Source organism: Strix uralensis, unplaced genomic scaffold, assembly GCF_047716275.1.
Source record: "Strix uralensis isolate ZFMK-TIS-50842 unplaced genomic scaffold, bStrUra1 scaffold_227, whole genome shotgun sequence".
NCBI classification, from domain to species: domain Eukaryota; kingdom Metazoa; phylum Chordata; class Aves; order Strigiformes; family Strigidae; genus Strix; species Strix uralensis.
Genome location: NW_027436834.1, coordinates 52509 through 70493, shown reverse-complemented (window position 1 = coordinate 70493; position 17985 = coordinate 52509). Strand labels below are relative to the sequence as shown.

The 17985-nt window shown below is 71.2% G+C and overlaps 2 protein-coding genes across 8 annotated transcripts; both read left to right on the top strand.

Annotated features, from left to right (window-relative positions):
- Positions 1 to 81: 81 nt before the first annotated feature.
- Positions 82 to 1859, top strand: SSR4 (signal sequence receptor subunit 4). Its single transcript, XM_074857594.1, has 6 exons — positions 82 to 236; positions 462 to 580; positions 659 to 733; positions 819 to 908; positions 1007 to 1072; positions 1444 to 1859. Exons 1-6 carry the CDS (start codon positions 182 to 184, stop codon positions 1546 to 1548), a joined length of 510 nt encoding a protein of 169 aa, XP_074713695.1. The 5' UTR covers positions 82 to 181; the 3' UTR covers positions 1549 to 1859.
- A 419-nt stretch (positions 1860 to 2278) lies between these two features.
- Positions 2279 to 17502, top strand: L1CAM (L1 cell adhesion molecule). Of its 7 annotated transcripts, none has more exons than XM_074857580.1 (29): positions 2293 to 2381; positions 3947 to 4053; positions 4289 to 4303; positions 4608 to 4713; positions 4782 to 4969; positions 5380 to 5502; positions 5938 to 6108; positions 6656 to 6767; positions 6909 to 7093; positions 7531 to 7662; positions 8100 to 8243; positions 9011 to 9122; positions 9206 to 9372; positions 9640 to 9799; positions 9876 to 10000; positions 10385 to 10486; positions 10893 to 11090; positions 11432 to 11502; positions 11967 to 12192; positions 12495 to 12613; positions 12724 to 12949; positions 13156 to 13278; positions 13571 to 13744; positions 14124 to 14246; positions 14461 to 14625; positions 15205 to 15336; positions 15707 to 15779; positions 16095 to 16106; positions 16388 to 17502. In XM_074857580.1, exons 2-29 carry the CDS (start codon positions 3972 to 3974, stop codon positions 16602 to 16604), a joined length of 3783 nt encoding a protein of 1260 aa, XP_074713681.1. In that variant the 5' UTR covers positions 2293 to 2381; positions 3947 to 3971; the 3' UTR covers positions 16605 to 17502. The 7 variants fall into 7 exon arrangements, with proteins under 7 accessions (XP_074713683.1, XP_074713681.1, XP_074713682.1 ...); XM_074857581.1 differs by lacking the exon at positions 2293 to 2381 and adding an exon at positions 2523 to 2539; XM_074857582.1 differs by lacking the exon at positions 4289 to 4303 and having other exon boundaries at positions 2279 to 2381.
- The last annotated feature ends 483 nt before the right edge of the window (positions 17503 to 17985 follow it).

Genomic DNA, 17985 nt, shown 5'->3' with positions numbered 1-17985 from the left:
CGGCGGCCGGGCCACGTCGCGCGCGGACAGGCGCCCGCGAAGAATAAAGCGAGCTTCCCATTGGCCGCGGGACTCGCGGCGGCCCGCCCCCGCTGGCTGATTGGACAGGCGGCGGCATCAGGCGGTGCTGATTGGCCGCCGGGCGAGGGTCCGCGGCGGGAGGGCGGTGCAGCCAGCAGTGATGGCGGTGCTGGCGGTGCTGGCCGGGCTACTGGCGGCCGCGCTCGGCGCCGCGGGTACGAGGGGGCTCTAGCTAGCGGTATGGGGCGGGCAGTAGGTCCCGGGGCACCCGCATCTGGTGGGCGTTGGGGAAGTCTCCGGGCACCTGGGGCCGGGGGGCTCCGTGGGGGTGGGGGGTCCCGGGACACGGGAGGTCCCGTGAGGGCGGGGGGGGGGGGGGGGGGGGTGCCGGGGCCTGTGAGGGGGTTCCGGTGCGCCCCCGTCCTCACGGTTCACCGCAGGCGAGCCGTGCCCCGAGCCCACCATCGTTCCCTCGTACTACACCACCTCGGACGCCGTCATCTCGTCTGAGAGCGTCTTTGTGGTGGAGATCTCCCTGGCCTGCAAGAACGGCGCCCAGGTGAGTCCCCGCGGAGGGGGGCGCGGTGGGGGCGCTGACGGGGTCCCCCCGCGTCTCACCGCCGCCTTTTCCCCGCAGAACGTGGCTCTCTACGCTGATGTCAACGGGAAGCAGTTCCCCGTCACCCGGGGGCAGGACGTGGGGCGCTACCAGGTGAGCCCGGGATCCCCGGGGTGGGCCCCGGGGAGGCACAGGGCAGGTTCTGGGGGTTTAGCTCTCTCCACTCCCCCTCCCGCAGGTCTCCTGGAGCCTGGAGCACCGCAGCGCCCATTCGGGCACCTACGAGGTGAAGTTCTTTGACGAGGAGTCGTACAGCGCCTTGCGCAAGGTGGGGATGGCCCTGCCCCGGGGGTGGGGTCCCTCTGGGGGCGGGGGATGCCCCCAGCACAGCTGTAAACCCCCGTTCTCTCCCCCCCGTGCCTCCAGGCTCAGCGCAATAACGAGGACATTTCCCGTATCCGGCCCCTCTTTACAGTCAACGTGGACCATCGGGTGAGTTGGGGGGGTTGGGGGTCCCCGTGGCTCTGAGGGGCTTCTTGGTGCAGCTCCCTCTGAATGCTGGGGGCGCACACAGGCTTTTGGGCTGAAACTGGGGTGATTTGGCTGTGTTAGAAAGGCCTTAGATGACCTGAGGGCATTGTGGGGGTGGGCACTGAGGCTGTTCTCGGAGGGGGGGGCTTGGGGGGCTCCCCAGGGTCTTGGGGTGTTGGTGTTGTGGGGTGTCCCCGGGTTTTGGGGGGCATCACTGGGATTTTGAGGATAGGTTCAGAGCTCCTGGAGCCCTGTGGGGTTTAGGTTTGCCCTGCGGGGTAGGGAGGAGGTTTTGGGGGGCAGCTGTGACCCCCCTTCTGTTATTTTGGCAGGGCGCCTGGAACGGTCCCTGGGTGTCGACGGAGGTGGTGGCGGCTGCCATCGGCCTCGTCGTCTATTACCTGGCCTTCAGCACCAAGAGCAGCATCCAGGCGTAGGCCCCCCCAGAACACGGCCCCCTCGAGGGGTCCACAGGTCCTGGTGGGGAGTGGGGCAGCCCTAAAACTGCCCCCCCCAATAAAGATGCTGTGGGGCGCCCCTTAAAAGTAGGGGTAGGGCTGAAGGGCCCCCCCCCAATGGGAATGACGGGCTGGGCGCTAAAATGGGGAAGTTGGGGGTGTCACGGCATGGGGGAGGGGTTTTTACCTTTAGCCCCTAAACTTGGGGGTTTCAGGAGGCCGCCCCTGCTTCCTGCTGGGGGGTTCCTAAATGCCCCCCCGCTGTGCCCCAATAAAGGTCTTCCCCCATCTCCCTGTGTCTGGTTTGGGGGTGCCCCCCCTCCCCACAGGGACCCACTTGTTTGCTGGTGCCATGAGGGGTGATGTCACCCGTGACAAAGCAGCAGCGCGGGGGTGCCCGGGGCTGGTTGGGGGGCGGGGGGAGCCCCCCCCGGACACCCGCGTGTCCCCCGCGGGGCGGGGGGGGCGTTTCCCGTCATCCCCTGGTCGGCTGCCAGGGCCCGGCTGCCGGGAAGGGGGGTCATTGCCCGGGGGGCGGGGGGGGAAGGGAGGTCATTGCCCGGGGGGCGGGCGTGCGGGGGGGCTGCTGCCCCTCGCGGGGACACGGGGGGGTTCAGCGTCACCCCGGGTCCCCCCCCCGCCCCCTGGGCCTCGACACACACACACACACACACACACACACACACACACACACACACCCGCGGGCGGGGCGGGGCGGGGGCCGGGGGCGGGCCGGCGGGGCGGGGCCTGCGGGCGGATTATGTCAGAGCCCCGCGGCAGCCGCAGCCCCGAGCTGGGAGCGGCGCGAGCAGGTAGGGCCGGGCGGGGGGTCTGGGGGTGCCCGGCCGGCGCGGAGGGATCCCGGGCCAGGTGATGCGGGGGGTCCCGCGGGGCTGCGCGGAGGGAGCGGGGGCTGCGCGGAGGGTCTGCGGCTCCGCAGGGCGGGAAGAGCGGAGCGGTCGGCGCTGAGGTAACGGGGGGCTCTGTAGGGGCTGCGCTGAGGTAACGGGGCTTCTATAGGGGCTGCGCTGAGCTAAAGGTGGCCCCGTAGTGTCTCCGTGGGGTTGGGCTGAGGTAAAAGTGGCTCTAGAGGGTCTTTATGGGGCCGTGACTGAGGTAAAGGCGGTTCTGTAGCGTGTATGCGGGGCCGGGGCTGAGGTAAAAGTGCCCCTATAGGGTCTCTATGGGGCTGGGCTGGGGTCAAAGCGTCTCTGTGGGGCGGGGGCTCCGCGGGTCCGCCCTGAGGCGGGAAGCGCGGAAGGGCCGGGGCTGAGGTGACGGTGTGTCTGTGGGGCCGGGCTGAGGCCGTGGGGTGCCTGTGGGGCCAGGGCTCTGTGGGGAGGGAGCGCTGAGGTAAAGGGGGTCCCGTGGGGGCTCTGAGGGGCCGGGTCTGCCTGGGGAGGGGGTTTAGGGGTCTTTATGGGGCCGAAGCCGAGCGGGGAGGGGGCTTCGGGCATCTCCGTGGGGCCAGTTGCCTCTGGGTGTGGGTCCCTGCTCTCCGCTGTGGGTCTCTGTGGGGCCGGGGGGCTCTGGGGGGGCTCTCTAGGGGCTCCGCGCGGTTTCCGTGGGGCTCTATAGGGTTTCCATGGGGTCCCTGTGGGGACAGGGACTGCTGGGGGGAATCTGTAGGGTCTCCATAGGGTCCCTGAGCGGCCGGGGGGCTCGGGGGGGGCTCTATGGGGTCGCCGTAGGATCCCGGCCCGCGTCCAACAGATGGGTGGGGCCGGCGGGGGGGCGGTGTGGGCTTGTGTGCGGGGGGGAGATGCGATGGAACCGGCCCCGTCACCCCACGGGGCCGCCCCCCCCCCCCGCCCGTGACGGCCCCGGCGCCGGGGTGCGGTGGGGCGGGGGGGGGCGGGGCGGGCGCCTGAGTCCCTTGGGGGGGGTCACACACACCCCCACCCCCATCATTTCCCTACAGGTGCCACGGGCCGCCCCTCCCCCCACCTGCAGCACCCGGGTCCATCGCGGGGGGGGGCAGGGAGGGGCCCGGGGCCCGTTGTGCGGGGGGGGGGGGGGTCATTGCCCGGGCCCCGCCACCCCCCCCCCCAGGAATGCGGGTCGACAAGGGACCCTTGTTCCCGCCGGGGCCGCCCCCGCTTCCGCCCCGGGGGGGGTTGGGGCTGCCCCGGCGCCGCGCCCTGTCCAGGGTGCTGACGGGGGAGGGGCGGGGGGCGCTCGGCCAAGGTGACAGGTTCCCTCATCAGCCGTTGTCACGGCAACGGGCGCATCCGCGGGGGGGGGAGGGGAGGCGGTGGCCGCCACACAATGGAGCTGGGGGGGGCAGGGGGGGTCCCGGATGCCTGGGACCCCCGGGCGGGGTGACACGCCTCCCCCCCCCCCCCCGCCTCCCGAGTCAGCCCGTGTCCCCCCCCAGGGCTCCGCTGCCGCCGGCCCCGGCCATGGCTCTGCCCCGGGGGCTCGGCCTCCTCCTGCTGCTGGTGCTGGGGGGGCCCGGCGCCGCCATCACCATCCCCCCGGAGTGTGAGTGGGGCGGGGGGGCCTGGCACGGGCGCGGGGGGGGCTTGCACGAGGGCTGCCTGTCCCTCTCGCACGAGGACTCTTTGCATGCTCGCCCTCTCGCACGAGGACTCTTTGCACGCTCACTCTATCGCACGAGGACCCCTCACATGCTCGAACCCCCCCGCCCCACGCTCCCGGGGGGAGCCTCTCACTCACCGCTGTGTCTCTCCCCCCTCTGCCCCCTGGGACGGTGCAGACGGTCTGCACGAGCGTGAGTCTTGGGGGTCTGGGAAGGTTCGGGGGGGTCTGGGGGGTCTCTGTGGGGCCTGGGGAGGGTCCCCGGGGGGTGTCAGGATGGTGTCCACCACCCTGGGGGGTCTCCATGGGGGGTGCCGGGGAGTCTGTTGGGGGTCTGGGGTCCCTGAGTGTCCTTGGGGGGGCTCCTGGGGGTTTGGGGAAGGGTCCCTGGGGGGTGCTGAGGGCTCTGTGGAGTCCCTGGGGGAAGTCCCAGGGGTGCCTGGGCTGTCCCCGGGGTGTCGCCGGGGGTCCCACCCGCTGACCCCCCCTCCCTGCAGTCCTGCAGCCCCCCGAGCTGACGGAGCAGCCCCCGGAGCAGCTCGTCGTCTTCCCCAGCGACGACGTCGTCCTCAAATGCGCCGCCACCGGCAACCCCCCCGTCCAGTGAGTGTCCCCACCGCGTCCCGTGGTGACTCCCCGCGTGCCCCCGCGCTGACCGCCCTGTCCCGCAGGTACCGCTGGACGCGGGAGGACCAGCCCTTCGTCCCCGAGGAGCACCCGGGGGTGACGGTGACCCCGGGCGTGGGGACGCTGGTCATCAACGCCAGCCTGGCCGGGCGCCTGCAGGGCCGCTACCGCTGCTTCGCCGCCAACGCCCTGGGCACCGCCCTGTCCCTCGAGGCCCGCGTCATCGCCGAGAGTGAGACGGGGACCCTGAACCCCTCGGGCACCCCGAGATCCCCCGGCAGCCCCCCCGGGCAGCCTCTGCCCTCACCTGGGCCCCTCCAAATCCCCCCCAGGTGACCCGAGAGCTGCCCTGGGATCCCCTAAATGCCCCCAGGGAGACCCCCAGCCTCCTGAGGGTCCCCTAATTCCCCCCAGAGTCCCCTGGGAATCCCCTAAAATCCCCCTGGGAGCCCCCAGATCCCACAGGGTCCCCCTAGACCATCCTCCCCCTCGATTTCCCTACCACGACCTCTCGCTCAAGGCGCGGACGCCAGGGTCCCTGGCTGGTTTGGGGGGCAGGGGAACCCCCTGGATGTGGGGTCCCTGGCTGGTTTGGGGGGCCCCCTGTACGCCCGTGCCCCCCCCAGCTGTTGTGGTCCCCAGACACGCCGCAGTGGCCCAAGGAGAAGGTGATGCCGGTGGAGGTGGAGGAGGGGGACCCCGTGGTGCTGCCCTGTGACCCCCCCAAGAGCGCTGTGCCCCCCAAGATCTACTGGCTCAACAGCCGTGAGCAACTGGGGCGGGGCTGGGGGGGGCCGATCCTGTACCCCCTTGTCCCTGCACCCCCGTACTGCCCCTGCTCCCCCATCATCTTCCCTGCACCCCATTTCACCCCCAATCCCGATACTCCCCTGCACCCCATTGCACCCCTGGGACCCCTCGATCACCCTGCACCCCCCAACCCCATGGGACCCCCCACATCTCCATAAATCCCCTGACACCCCACAGCCGCTGGGATCCCCCCAATCCCCCCTGCACCCCAACCCCACAGCACTCCTGGGCTCCCCACACCCCTCGCCCCCCAATAATCCCCTGAGCCCCCCGCCCCATCGCCCTCCCGACACCCCATTGCGCCCCACACGCCCCTCGCTGTGCCCCCCGCAGGCGGGGCGGGGGCCTGGGGGTGGCGGGGACCCCCTGACCCCCCCGTGTCCCCCCCAGGTATCGTGCACATCGCGCAGGACGCGCGGGTGAGCATGGGGCAGGACGGGTTCCTCTACTTCGCCAACGTGCTGGTGGGCGACAGCCACCCCGACTACATCTGCCACGCCCACTACCTGGGACCCCGCACCATCATCCAGAAGGAGCCCCTCGACCTCCGCGTCGCCCCCAGTGCGTGGCACCCCCAGAGCTGCCCCCAGAACCTCCCCAGCTGCCCCAGGGACCCTCTAACCCCCCCAGTGTCACTTCTGTGGGACCCTCTCCAGGGGACCCCACCTTCAAATCCCCCGAAAACTCTCCTACAGCTCTCCAGCACCCATAAAACTGCCACAGCCAGCAGAAACCGCCCCCAGCCCATGGGGGCCCCCAGAGAGGACCCCACCTTGGGCTCCCCCCTCCAGAAAGCCCCCTGGAGACCCCCACTCCTTGGGAGGATGGTCTGGGGGGGGTCCCTGTGGGGTCCTTGGTGTATAGGGGAGGCCCTGGGAGTATGGGGGGGGTGTCTTTGGCAGTATGAGGGGGGCTCTGTGGGGTCCCTTGGTGTATGGGGGGTCCTCAGAAATATGGGCAGGGGTCTTGGGGCTCCTGAGGCTGGCTGTTGGTGTATGCAGGTTCCCTGGAGCCTGAGGGGTTCCTTGCTGTATGGGGGGGACCCTGCAGTTCTGGGGGTGCCCCCGGGCATGCCCCCCACCCCCACTAACCCCCTTCCCCCCCCCAGGTAACTCGGTGCAGTCCCGCCGTCCCCAGCTCGTGGTGCCCCGTGACCCTCATCCCCCCCACGTCGCCCTGCGCGGGGGCACCCTGGTCCTCGAGTGCATTGCTGAGGGGCTGTGAGTCTGGGGGGGGGCGCGGGGGGGTCGGGGAGGTCCCAGCGGGTCCCCGGGGTGCCGAGGGAGAGCTGGGGGGGGGCTGCGGGGGCCGGCGTGGGCCCGGGGGAGGTCCCAGCCCCCCCCGGTGACGCGGGCCCCCAGCCCCACGCCGGCGGTGCGGTGGCAGCGGCTGAACGGGCCCCTGCCGCGGGGCCGGGCCTCGCTGGAGAACTTCAACAAGACGCTGCGGCTGCGGGCGGTGGAGGAGGCGGACGACGGCGAGTACGAGTGCGTGGCCGAGAACAGCCAGGGCCAGGCGCGGCACAGCCACCTCGTCACCGTCGAGGGTACGGCGCGGGGACCTGCTGCGGGGAGTGCTGGGGGCACTGGGAGGCACTGGGACCTGCTTGGGTAGGGGCTGGGGGCACTGGGAGGCGCTGGAAGCTGCTTGGGTAGGGGCTGGGAGGCACTGGGGTGGGTGCTGGGAGTACTGGGAGGCACTGGGGTGGGTGCTGGGAGGCACAGAGGGGCACTGGGAGGCACAGAGGCAGAGGCTAGGAGCACTGGGAGATACTGGAGTGGGCACTGGGGGCACTGGGAAACACTGGGATCTACTGGGGTGGGCACTGGGAACACTGAGAGATGATGGGAAGCATTGGGGGGATGCTGGGGGCACTGGGATCTGGTGGGCTGAGCAGTGGGAGACGCTGGGAGGCACTGGGGCGGGTCTGGGGGATCCTGGGGTGCAGTGTGGGGGTCCCTGACGCCTCCTGCCCCCCTCCAGCGGCCCCGTACTGGGTGCGGCGCCCCCAGAGCGGCGTCTTCGGCCCCGGGGAGACGGCGCGGCTGGACTGTCTGGTGGAGGGCAAGCCCCGGCCCCGCGTCACCTGGCGCCTCAACGGGGTCCCCATCGAGGGTAGGGGGTCACCTCGGCGTCCCCGGGGCCTCTTGGGGTCCCAGGAGGGTTGTTGGTGTCCCTGGGATGGTCCCTAGAGGCTTGGGGCGGGGGCGGGGCGTACTTCGGGTCCCCTGGGGATTATTGGGGTCTCTTGGGGGTTACTGGGGTCCCTGGGACAGTCCCTAGAGGGTGAGGGGGGGTTTGTTGGGGTCCCCTGGGGGTTATTGGGGTCTCCTGGGGGGTCTTGGGGGTGGGTGGAGCCCCTGGGGACAGGGGGTGGGATCCCTTTGGGTGTCTCTGGCTCTTCAGGGTGGGGTTATTGGGGTCCCTGGAGGCTGGAGGGGGGTGTCAGGGTCCCGGGGGGGGCTGTCGGGGTCTGCGGGGGTCTCTGGGGGTGGGTGGGGGTCCCCGGGGAGGCGGCGGGGTCCCGCGGGTGCCCTCACCCCCCGTTGCAGAGGCGCCGGGGGCCAGCCGGCGGGCGGTGCGGGAGGGGGCGCTGGTGCTGTCCCGCCTGGAGCCCAACGACACGCTGGTGGCCCAGTGCGAGGCCCACAACCGCCACGGGCGCCTGCTGGCCAACGCCTTCATCTACGTCGTGGGTGCGTGGGGGGCGCGGAGGGGTGTCACCGGCCACTGGGACCCCCCCCGGCCCCTGGGACCCCTCCCTGGGCACCCACAGCCCCTTGCAGCCCTCCCCCTGCCAAGGGCGTTCCCCTGGCAACCACATCCCGACGGCAACAGCCCGCTCCTGGCAACCATCCCTGTGGCAACGGCATCCCCCCCTACAGCCGCATCCTCCCTGGCGACTGTCCCTGTGGTGACGGCGTCACCTTGGCGACAGCATCCCCGTGTGATGGTGTTCCCCGGCCAGGGATGTGGTCCCTGCCACAACCACGTACCCCTTGGCAACCACATCCTCGGGGCAACCACATCCCCCCCTCAGCAACCACATCCCCATGGCAACCGGGTCTCCCTAGCAACCATCCCCGTGTGACACCCTTCTCTGGCAACCCCTTAGCAACCAGCCCAATGGCAACCGTGCCCCCCTTACAACTCCCTCCATTGCCACGGTGACCGGGCAACAGGCCCCTCTCTTAGCCGTCACCATGGCAACCCAGCCTGGCGATGGTTGCCATGGCAACCTGCCTTATCAATCACTGCTCCCACGACAACCCTGCTGGGCTGCTGTTGCCATGGTGATGGCCATCTCTATGGCAACCAGGGGTACCTGTTGCCATGGCGATGGCTGGGCCCGCCTTGAACTGGGAGTGGGAGGCTTGGGGGGAGATTTGGGGGTCCCGGGGGGCGGGATTTGGGGGTCCCAGGGGGTCCGGGCCACTCGTTCACTGCCCCACGGCCCCCCCAGAGCTGCCAGTGAAGATCCTGACGCCGGACGAGACGCCGTACGCCGTGGTGGAGAACCAGACGGTGTTCCTGCACTGCCGGGCCTTCGGGGCCCCCGCGCCCACCGTCGAGTGGTGAGACCCGCCCCCCCCGGGACCCCTCCCAGACCCACCCCGGGACCCCCAGTGCCCCCCCCGACACTCCCTCCCCTCCCCAGGCTGACGCCGGGCCTGGAGCCGGCCCTGCAGGACGACCGGGCCTTTGTCTTCACCAACGGGACCCTGCGGCTGGGCCCGGCGGCGCGGGGCGACGGGGGCCCCTTCACCTGCCGCGCCCACAATGCCCACAGCAACGCCAGCGTCGTCGCCCACCTCGACGTCAAAGGTACCGGGGACTCCGGGGACCCTCAGAGCCTCCCAGGGACCCCTAAATCCTTCCTGGGATCCACCAGAGTCTTCTTGGGACCCCCCCAAGCACTCCTGGGCCCCCCCGACTCTTCCTGGGATCCCCCTGCACCCTCCTGTGCCCCAAATCCTTCCTGATCCTTTTTGGGATCCCCAAGAGCCCTCCCACATTCTTCCTGGGACTCCCAGAGCCCTCCCAGCACCCCTTGTCCCCCCCCCTCTGTTAACCCTTCGCCTCCTGTGCCAGCGGCGACGCGGATCGAGGTGCCCCCCCAGAGCATGACGGCGAAGAAGGGCGAGACAGTGACGTTCCGCTGCGTGGCCACCTTCGACCCCGGGCTGGCCTCCCACGGCCTCGAGTGGCGCCGGGACGGGCGGCTGCTGGGCGAGACGGCCGACAGCGACAAGTGAGGGGGCTTGGGGGGACTGGGGGGGCCCGCAGCCCCCCCCGGGAAGCTGACAGCACCCACCCCCTCCGCGCAGGTACTCGCTGACCGGGGACACGCTGACAGTGGCCGGGGTGGACTACGCTGACGAGGGGACCTTCTCCTGCCGCGCCTGGACCCTCCTGGACGCTGTCGAGGCCAAGGCGCGGCTCCGCGTCGTGGGTGAGTCCCCCCCAGTCCGGGGGGGGACACCAGACCCAGCTGCGGGGGCCCCCAAATCCTGCTCCCGGGGTGCTGCTGCGCCCACAGCTGGGTCTGCCCTGCTTCTGCCCCCACTTCTGCCCCAGTTCTGCCTCTGTTACCCCTGGTTCTGCTGTGATTCTGCCCCAGGGACCCCAGTTCTGCCCCAGTTCTGCCCCTGTTATCCCAGTTCTCTACCAGTTTCTCCTGATTCTGCCCCAGTCCTGCCCCCATTACCCCCAGTTTCACCTCGATTCTGCTCGTTGTCCCAGTTCTGCCCCGATACCCCTGGTCCTGCCGAGATTTCCCCCAGTTCTATCCCAGTTCTGCCCCACTGCCCCCCACTAACTGCCCCGGCCCCCCCAGGCCGGCCGGGCCCTGTGCGGGAGCTGCAGGTGCTGGATGAGGGCGAGCGCCAGGTCCAGCTCAGATGGACCCCAGGGGACGAACACAACAGCCCCGTGGAGAGTAAGGGGGGCCCTGGAGGGGGTCCCGGGGGTGTCTGGGGGGTCCTGGGGGTCTTCAGAATGGGGCTGGGGGGAGACTGGGGGGACCTGGGTTGTCTGGAGGGGACTATGGGGAGGTCAGAAGGTGTCTGGGGGTAGTTCAGGGCTGTTGGGGTCCTGGAGGGGCTCTGGGGGGGCTTCAGGAGGTCCTGGCGGGTTTTGGGGTTCCTGCGGGGGGCAGGGTGGTCTCGGGGGAGTTCAGAGACCATGGAGGAGCTGTGGGGTTTGGGGGGGGGCGGGGGCGTCCAGGGGGTCTCCCGATGTTCAGGAGGGGTCTGGGGCTGCCAGGCCTGGAGGGGGAGGAGGAGGTCGGGACTTGGGGGTGCCGGGGGGGTTTGGGGAGCACCCCTAACCTCCCCCCCCCCCAGAGTTCGTGGTGGAGGAAGAGGAGGGCATCTTCACGCCCGGGCGCTTCGTGGAGCGGCTGACAGTGCCGGGGGATCAGCCCTGGGCCGACCTCACCCTCTCGCCCTACGGCCGCTACCGCTTCCGGGTGCTGGCGGCCAACGCCTACGGGCGGGGGGAGCCCAGCGCCCCCAGCGCCCCCATCTCCACCCCCCCCGCGGGTGAGTGCCCCCGGGGACCCCACAACCCCCCTCTCCACCCCCCAGTTCTGTCCGGGGATCTGCAACCCCCCCCAGTGCCCCACTGCCACCCCCTGGCACCCTGCAGACCCCCAAACCCCTTCCCCCCCCCCCCTCCAGGTTAGACCCCCCCCAAATGCTCCTGAGGACCATGAGCCTCCCCGAAGGAACCCCAAATCCCCCAAACCCAACCCCTACCCCCCCGATCGCACATCCAACTGGTACTGACAGCGAAGGGGTCGGGGGGAGTCTCTGAGCCCCCCCCCCAAAGGGTCTGTGGGAAATTGGGGGGGGGTCTCTGAGCCTCTTTCACACCCCCCCAGCCCCCGAGCGCAACCCTGGGGGGGTCAAGGGTGAAGGCAACGAGACCAACAACCTGGTCATCACCTGGCAGGTACCAGGGACCCGGGGGTCTGACGGGGGGGCTGTGGGGAGCGGGGGGGACCGGGGACCCCAGTTCGGGGGGGCTGGGGGGATCAGGGGGGGCTGGAGCAGGTTTGGGAGGGGCTTGGGGCGGGTTTGTGCGGGCTCCCTTTGTCTTGGGGCAGGTTTGGGGGGGCTCTGGGGGTCTCAGGGAAGACTTGGGGGGCAGGTTTGGGGGGCTCTGGGGTTTTGGGGCAGGGTTGGGGGGTTGGGGTGGGTTTGGGGGGCAGGTTGGGGGTCACAGGCGCCCAGAGCCCGTTGGAGGGGGCTTCTCTGTCTGGGGCCAGGTTCCGGGGGACGTGGGGCGGGTTTGGGGGTGTCCTTCTGTCCCGAGGGAGTTTGGGGAGCTCAGAGGGAGGTGGGGGGGTCCCTCGAGGTGGGGGGTTGGGGTCCGGGGGGTATTTGGGGTTCGGGGTGCTGAGGCCCCGCCTGCAGCCGCTGGCGCCGGGCGAGTGGAACGCGGCCGAGGTGCGGTACCGGGTGCAGTGGCGGGCGCTGGAGACGGCGCTGGGCCGCTGGCACGAGGAGACGGTGGGGGGCCCCCCCGTCGTGGTGGGGGGCACCCCCACCTTCAGCCCCTACGAGATCCGGGTGCAGGCGGTGAACGACGCCGGGAAGGGCCCCGAGCCCCCCGTCATCGTCGGCTACTCGGGAGAGGACCGTGAGTTGGGGCCCCCCAAACCCGCTGGGGGGGGGGGGGGGGCTGACCCCAAATCGGGGGGGGCTGAGACACCCCAAGGGGGGAGCCCCCCAAATCCTGGGGATGCTGAGAGACCCCAGGGTAGGGGGACCCCAAATCTGGGCTTCGGGAGGTCGGAGAAGGGGAGACCCAGATCTGGGGGTGCCAGGGGGGCCCTCTGGGGGTACTCGCATAGGGGGGTGGGGGGTCCTCGCTCGAGGGGATGCCCGTGTTGGGGATCCTCCGGGGTGGGTCTGGGGGCTCACGCCGCTGTCCCCCCCCAGTGCCGCTGGTGTACCCCGAAAACGTGGGGGTGGAGATCCTGAACAGCACCAGCGTGCGGGTGCGCTGGAGCCTGGCGGGGGCCCCCCGAGACCTGCGCGGGCGCCTCCGGGGATTTCGGGTAAGGGGGGGCTGGGGGGGGGAGGGAGGGGATGTGGGGGGGCTGGTGGGGCACGGAGCGGCTCGGGGGGGTCCCCGCTGGCTGACATGGCCTCCCTGTGCCCGCCCCAGGTGCTGTACTGGCGTGAGGGCTGGGTGGGGGAGCGGGCGCGCCGGCAGGCCCCCCCCGGCCCCCCCGCCGCGCACCCCGGGGTGCTGACGGTGCCGGGCGAGGCCAGCGGGGTGCTGCTGGGGGGGCTGCGCCCCTGGAGCCGCTACCGCCTCCAGGTCGTCGTCTTCAACGGGCGGGGGGAAGGGCCCCCCAGCGATGAGATCCGCTTCGACACCCCCGAGGGAGGTGAGGCCCCCCCGGGGACCCCCACGCCTTCCCCAGGCCCCCGGCGTCTGTCCTGGGGACCCCCGAACTCCATCCAGCGCCCCCCAACCCAACGCCCCCCGGCTCCCCTCTGTCCCCGGGGTCTCCCCGCGGTCTCCCTGCACTCCCCAGTGGGGGGGGTCCCCGCCTGGGCGGTTTGGGGGTCCCTGACGCTGCCCCCCACCCAGTGCCGGGCCCCCCCGAGGAGCTGCATGTGGAGCGTGTGGGGGAGACGACCCTGGCCCTGGAATGGAAGCGCCCGCGGCACCCCAACGGCATCCTGACCGGCTTCCTGCTCCAGTACCGCCAGGGTCCGTGCTGGGGGCACTGGGGGCTACTGGGGTGGGGTTCTGGTGGCACTGAGGGGGTGCTGGGAGCGCTGGGGGTGTTTGGGGGGTATGTGTGGGTCTGGGGGGTACGTGGAGGTTGGGGGGGCTTCAGAGGAGGTGGGGGGAGTGTGGGGGGTGTGGGGGGGCTCGTAGGAGTGTGTGGGATTGAGGGGGCTTGGGAGGGGACTTTGGGGTACGTGGGGGGCGTGGGGGGGCTGCAGGGGTACGGGGGGCGTCGTTTGGGGGTACCCGGGGTGCTGAGGCTGCCCCGCAGTGAACCAGACGGAGGGGGGGCTGCCCTACGAGATCTCCTTCCCCGCCGGGACCCTCAACACCACCCTGGGGCGCTTGGCCCCCCGCGGCCGCTACCGCTTCGCCCTGCGCGCCCTGACCCGCCTGGGGCCCGGCCCCGCGCTGCTGCGCCAGGGCAGCCTGCTCCCCGAGCCCGGTGGGTACCCCGAGACCGCGGGGGGGCTTGAGACTGCCGGGGGGGGCTTGAGGCTGCCAAGGGGGGAGGGGGGGCTTGAGACTGCCGAGGGGGGCTTGACACCACCGAGGGGGGACCGTGAAACCACCAGAGGGGCCCTGAAACCACCACAGGGTGTGCTGAGACCCCCACAGGGGGCTCAGAGACCACCAGGGGAGCCCCAAAACTGTCATGGTGGGGGGGTCTGGAAATGCTGGCGGGGGGGCTGGTCCTTGAGACCCCCGTGTGGGACCCTGAGACACCCCAGGGAGGGGCGAGATGCCGAGGCAGGGCTGATCCTGGGGGTGCTCCGTTCTCGGGGACCCCCCTGTTTCTGCTGAGCTCCCCCTGCCCCCCGCAGTGCTGCCGGTGCTGGGGAGCGTGGAGGTGGGCGAGGTGGGGGAGGACTTCACCGTCCTGCACTGGACCCTCGCCCACCCCCAGGCCAACATCGAGTTCGAGGTCCAGTACATGAGCAAAACCAGTAAGAGCGGCCCACTGGGACTGGGGGCAGGGGGGGGGGTGGGGGGGTCCCATGTGGGGTTTGGGGGGCTCTGGGTAAGGGGGGGGGGTGGCGGGGGGGTCCAGTGGGGTGAGGGGGGGCCCCAGGGGTTTGGGGGAGCCTCTGGGGACGTTTTGGTGGGGGGCGCGGGGGCCTGCGGGGGGGTCTCACCCCACCCCCCGGTGCCCCCCCGCAGTGGAGGAGCCCTGGCGCACCTCGGGCCGCGCCAACTCCTCGCTGGGGCTGTACCGCCTGGGGGACCTGCGCCCCGGCACCTCCTACCGCGTCCAGTTCGTGGGCCGCAACCACTCGGGCGAGCGCGTCCCCTTCTGGGAGAGCGAGGTGCAGACCAACGGCACGTGTGAGTCCCCCCGAAACCGCCCCGCGCGCGCGTCCCTCCTGCGGGCAGCCTCGAAACCGCCACCGCTCTGACAGGGAGCCCACGGGGACCCCTGAAACTGCCGCCAGCCGCATCGGGGGACCTCAAAACCCTGCTATTCTCCCTAAGGGACACCCTGAAACCCCTTTTTCCCCCTCTCAAGGCACCCCTAAAACCCCTCCCGCTGCTTCAGGGCCTCTTGAAACACTTTCCCCCCTGAGGGGACCCCTGAAACCACCTCTGGCTGCCTTGGGGAGCCTCAAGACCCAGTTTTCCCCCAAAGGGCGGCTTTTCCCCTAAAACCACTCCGGCTTCTTCAGGGCATCTCGACACCCCCCCGTTCTCCCTGCGGGGATCCCTGAAACCACCCCCAGCCACTTCAGGTCACCTTGAAACCACCTTTTCCGGCTGAGGGACCCCACGACCTCCCCCCCGAGTGCAAGGGGATGCCCCGAAACTGCTCCTTCCCCAGCCAGGCCCCTCCGGGGGTGCTTGGGAGGGTCCCCAAAGATGGTTTCTCCCCCCCCCCGCACTGACGCACCCCCCCCACACCCCCCTCAGTGGTACCGAGCCCCGCGGGCGGCTTCGCCACCGAGGGCTGGTTCATCGGCTTTGTCAGCGCCGTGGTGCTGCTGCTCCTCCTCCTCCTCATCCTCTGCTTCATCAAGCGCAGCAAGGGGGGCAAGTATTCGGGTGAGCCCAGAGCCCCCCCAGGCCCCCCCGGACCCCCCAAACCCTCCAGGGGCCCTTGAGACGCGGCAGACTCCCCTGCGACGCCCTCGAGGCAATAGAGGGTTTCCTCGAGATTTGAGGGGGGTCCCTAAGTCATGGGGGGTCCCCAAGGCTTGGGGAGGGGGTCCCTGGTTTGGGGGAGGACTCAGTAGGGGTCCCCGAGGGGGTGGGAGGGGGCAGTGAGAGGCTTGGGGGGGGGGCGGGCTCCAAGTGGGGGTTCCTTAGGGGTGGGGGGGTCCCCAAGGCTTGAGGGAGTCCGGGGGGATCCCCATAGCTGGGGGAGGGTCCCGGGGGCGCCGGACCCCCCCGAACCGAGCTGTGCCTCCCCCAGTGAAGGACAAGGAGGACACGCAGGTGGACTCGGAGGCCCGGCCCATGAAGGACGAGACCTTCGGGGAGTACAGGTGGGGGCGGGGCCTGTCTGAGGGGGGCGGGGCCTGGGCCTATCAGAGACGGGGTCTGTCTGAGGGGGCGGGGCCTGGGCCGGGGCGTGGCCTATCGGGGGCGGGGCTTACCGCAGTGAGCGGGGCAGAGCTGCTGGGTGCCCTCCGCTGCCCCCCACTCAGCTGCCCCCTGCCTTCACTAATTGCCCCCTCACTAATTGCCCCCCTCTCGCTAATTGCTCGCCGCCTCCTCCTCCTCCATTGCTCCCCCTCCCGCCCGGCTTTCGCCCCCCCTTGACGCTCGCTCTGCCCCCGCTGCCGCCCCGGCTAACGCAGGTCCCTGGAGAGGTAAGGGGGGCTGGGGGGGGGCTGGCCCCTGGGGAGCGGGGGGGTCACCAGAGGCCTGGGCGCCCGGGGGCGACACCGCAGCCCTGGGGGAGGCTCTGGGCCCCGGTGCGAGGGGGTGTCACGGAAGGGGGGTGTCACGGAAGGGGGGTGTCACGCGCGTCCCCGCCCTCGCAGCAGCCCCTCGCGTCCCGCAGCGCGGCGGCGGCCATGGCGGGGGGGGGGCGGTGGCCGCGGGGCGCCGGGGGTGGCCGCGGGGTGACGGTGCTGCCGGCCCGGCGCAGTGACGGCGAGGAGAAGGCCTCGGGCAGCTCGGGGCGGTCGCTGGGGGCGGCCGGGGCGGCGCTGGGCAGCGACGACAGCCTGGCGGGGTACGGGGGCAGCGCCGACGTCCAGTTCAACGAGGACGGGTCCTTCATCGGGCAGTACAGCGGCACCCGCGGCACCGCCGCCGGCAGCTCGGGGCCCGCCAGCCCCTCGGCCGCGCCCCCCCTCGACTAGCGGGGCCCCCCCCGGCGGCTGGGGGAGCCCCCGGGGCGCTGGGGACCCCCCCGGCACTGAGGATCCCCCCCAAGCCAAAGGGGGATCCCCAGAGCCCCCCCCACACCTCCCCAAGCCAGGGGGGAACCTCAACCCCCTCCTCGCCCCCCCCCCATTTAAGGGCCCCCCCAACCCCCTTCCACTGCCAAAGGGGGGGACCCCTAAGTGCGCCCCCCCCCACCGTGCAATGGGGGGGGCCTGGGGCTGACGAGGGGGGGAAGGTCCCCAAAAAGCCCCTCACAACGCGGGGGGGGCGGGGACCCCCGTTGGATTTAGCCAAAAAAATAAGGGGGCGCCCTCCCCGCAGCCCTGGCCGGGGGGGCCCGGATGCCCGGGTTCTCTTTAGACCAAATTGGGGGGGGGGATTTTGCCCCCCCAGGTTTCACCCCTCCCCCCCATAACCCTTCAGGGCCCCCCCGACTCCTTGGGGTTTGGGGGGGCCCTGACGTCCCCCCCCCCGTCTCTGAATGCATCTCACGGCGCGGCCTTGGCAACTCTCACACGAGCCGACGGGCCCCCCCGCGGGGGGGTCTGCACCCCCGCCCCTCCCTGCCCCCCAACCGGCCCCGCCCCCGCGCCCCCCCGCGCCCCTTCCCCCGTGCGCTGGTGTCGTAGCTGCGTTAGCCCCCCCCGTGTGTGCGGTGCCCCCCCCCCCCCCCCCCCCCTCGGGAAAAGAAGTGGAAAAGGCCCCAACGGCCCCAAAATGGCAGCCGAGCCCCCCCCCCCCCCCCCCGTGTGCCCCCCCCTATACATACTGTACATACCCCTTGTATAAAAACCGCCAAAAACATGGAGCAAAAAAAACGCAAAAAAAGGGGAAATGCCCCCAAGGGCGAAATAAAGGAGGAACCTGCCGGGAGGGCGGCTCGGGGCTGCTCTATAGGGGCGGGGGGGCCTATAGATCCGTCTATAGGCTGGGGGGGGCTGGGGGCGGTCAGTGGGGGCCAGAGGGGTTGGGGGGGGCTATAGGGGCTGCGGGGGGGTAAAGGCCGGCGCCTATAGAAGCACCTCAGGGTCCCTATGGGCGCTATAGATCAAGGTGGGGGGGTCTCCGCGGGACCTATAGGGCTCTGTGGGGTGTTGGTGGGTGTGGGGGGGCTGTGGGAGGTTGAGGGGGTCTATAGGGGCTATAGGGCGGTAGAGGGGTCAGTGAGGGGCCTGGAGTGGCCCGTGGGGGGCTATAGGGTCTGTAGCAGGACCGTGGGGGGATGCGGGGGGGGTCGAGAGCACCTATAGGGGCTCTGCAGGGGGTTACGGAGCCCGATGGGGGAGGGGGGCTGGGGGGCTGCAGGGCCCTATAGAGGCCCGTATAGACAAGGGGGGCTACAGGGGTGGGGGGCCG

Coding starts and splice junctions, on each gene's coding strand:
- SSR4 (XM_074857594.1), top strand. CDS start 182: ATGGCGGTGCTGGCGGTGCTGGCCGGGCTACTGGCGGCCGCGCTCGGC. Junction 237..461: donor GGCCGCGCTCGGCGCCGCGG/GTACGAGGGGGC, acceptor GGTTCACCGCAG/GCGAGCCGTGCCCCGAGCCC. Junction 734..818: donor AGGACGTGGGGCGCTACCAG/GTGAGCCCGGGA, acceptor CCCCTCCCGCAG/GTCTCCTGGAGCCTGGAGCA.
- L1CAM (XM_074857576.1), top strand. CDS start 3,624: ATGCGGGTCGACAAGGGACCCTTGTTCCCGCCGGGGCCGCCCCCGCTT. Junction 9,373..9,639: donor CGCCCACCTCGACGTCAAAG/GTACCGGGGACT, acceptor CTCCTGTGCCAG/CGGCGACGCGGATCGAGGTG. Junction 12,950..13,155: donor CTTCGACACCCCCGAGGGAG/GTGAGGCCCCCC, acceptor CCCCCCACCCAG/TGCCGGGCCCCCCCGAGGAG.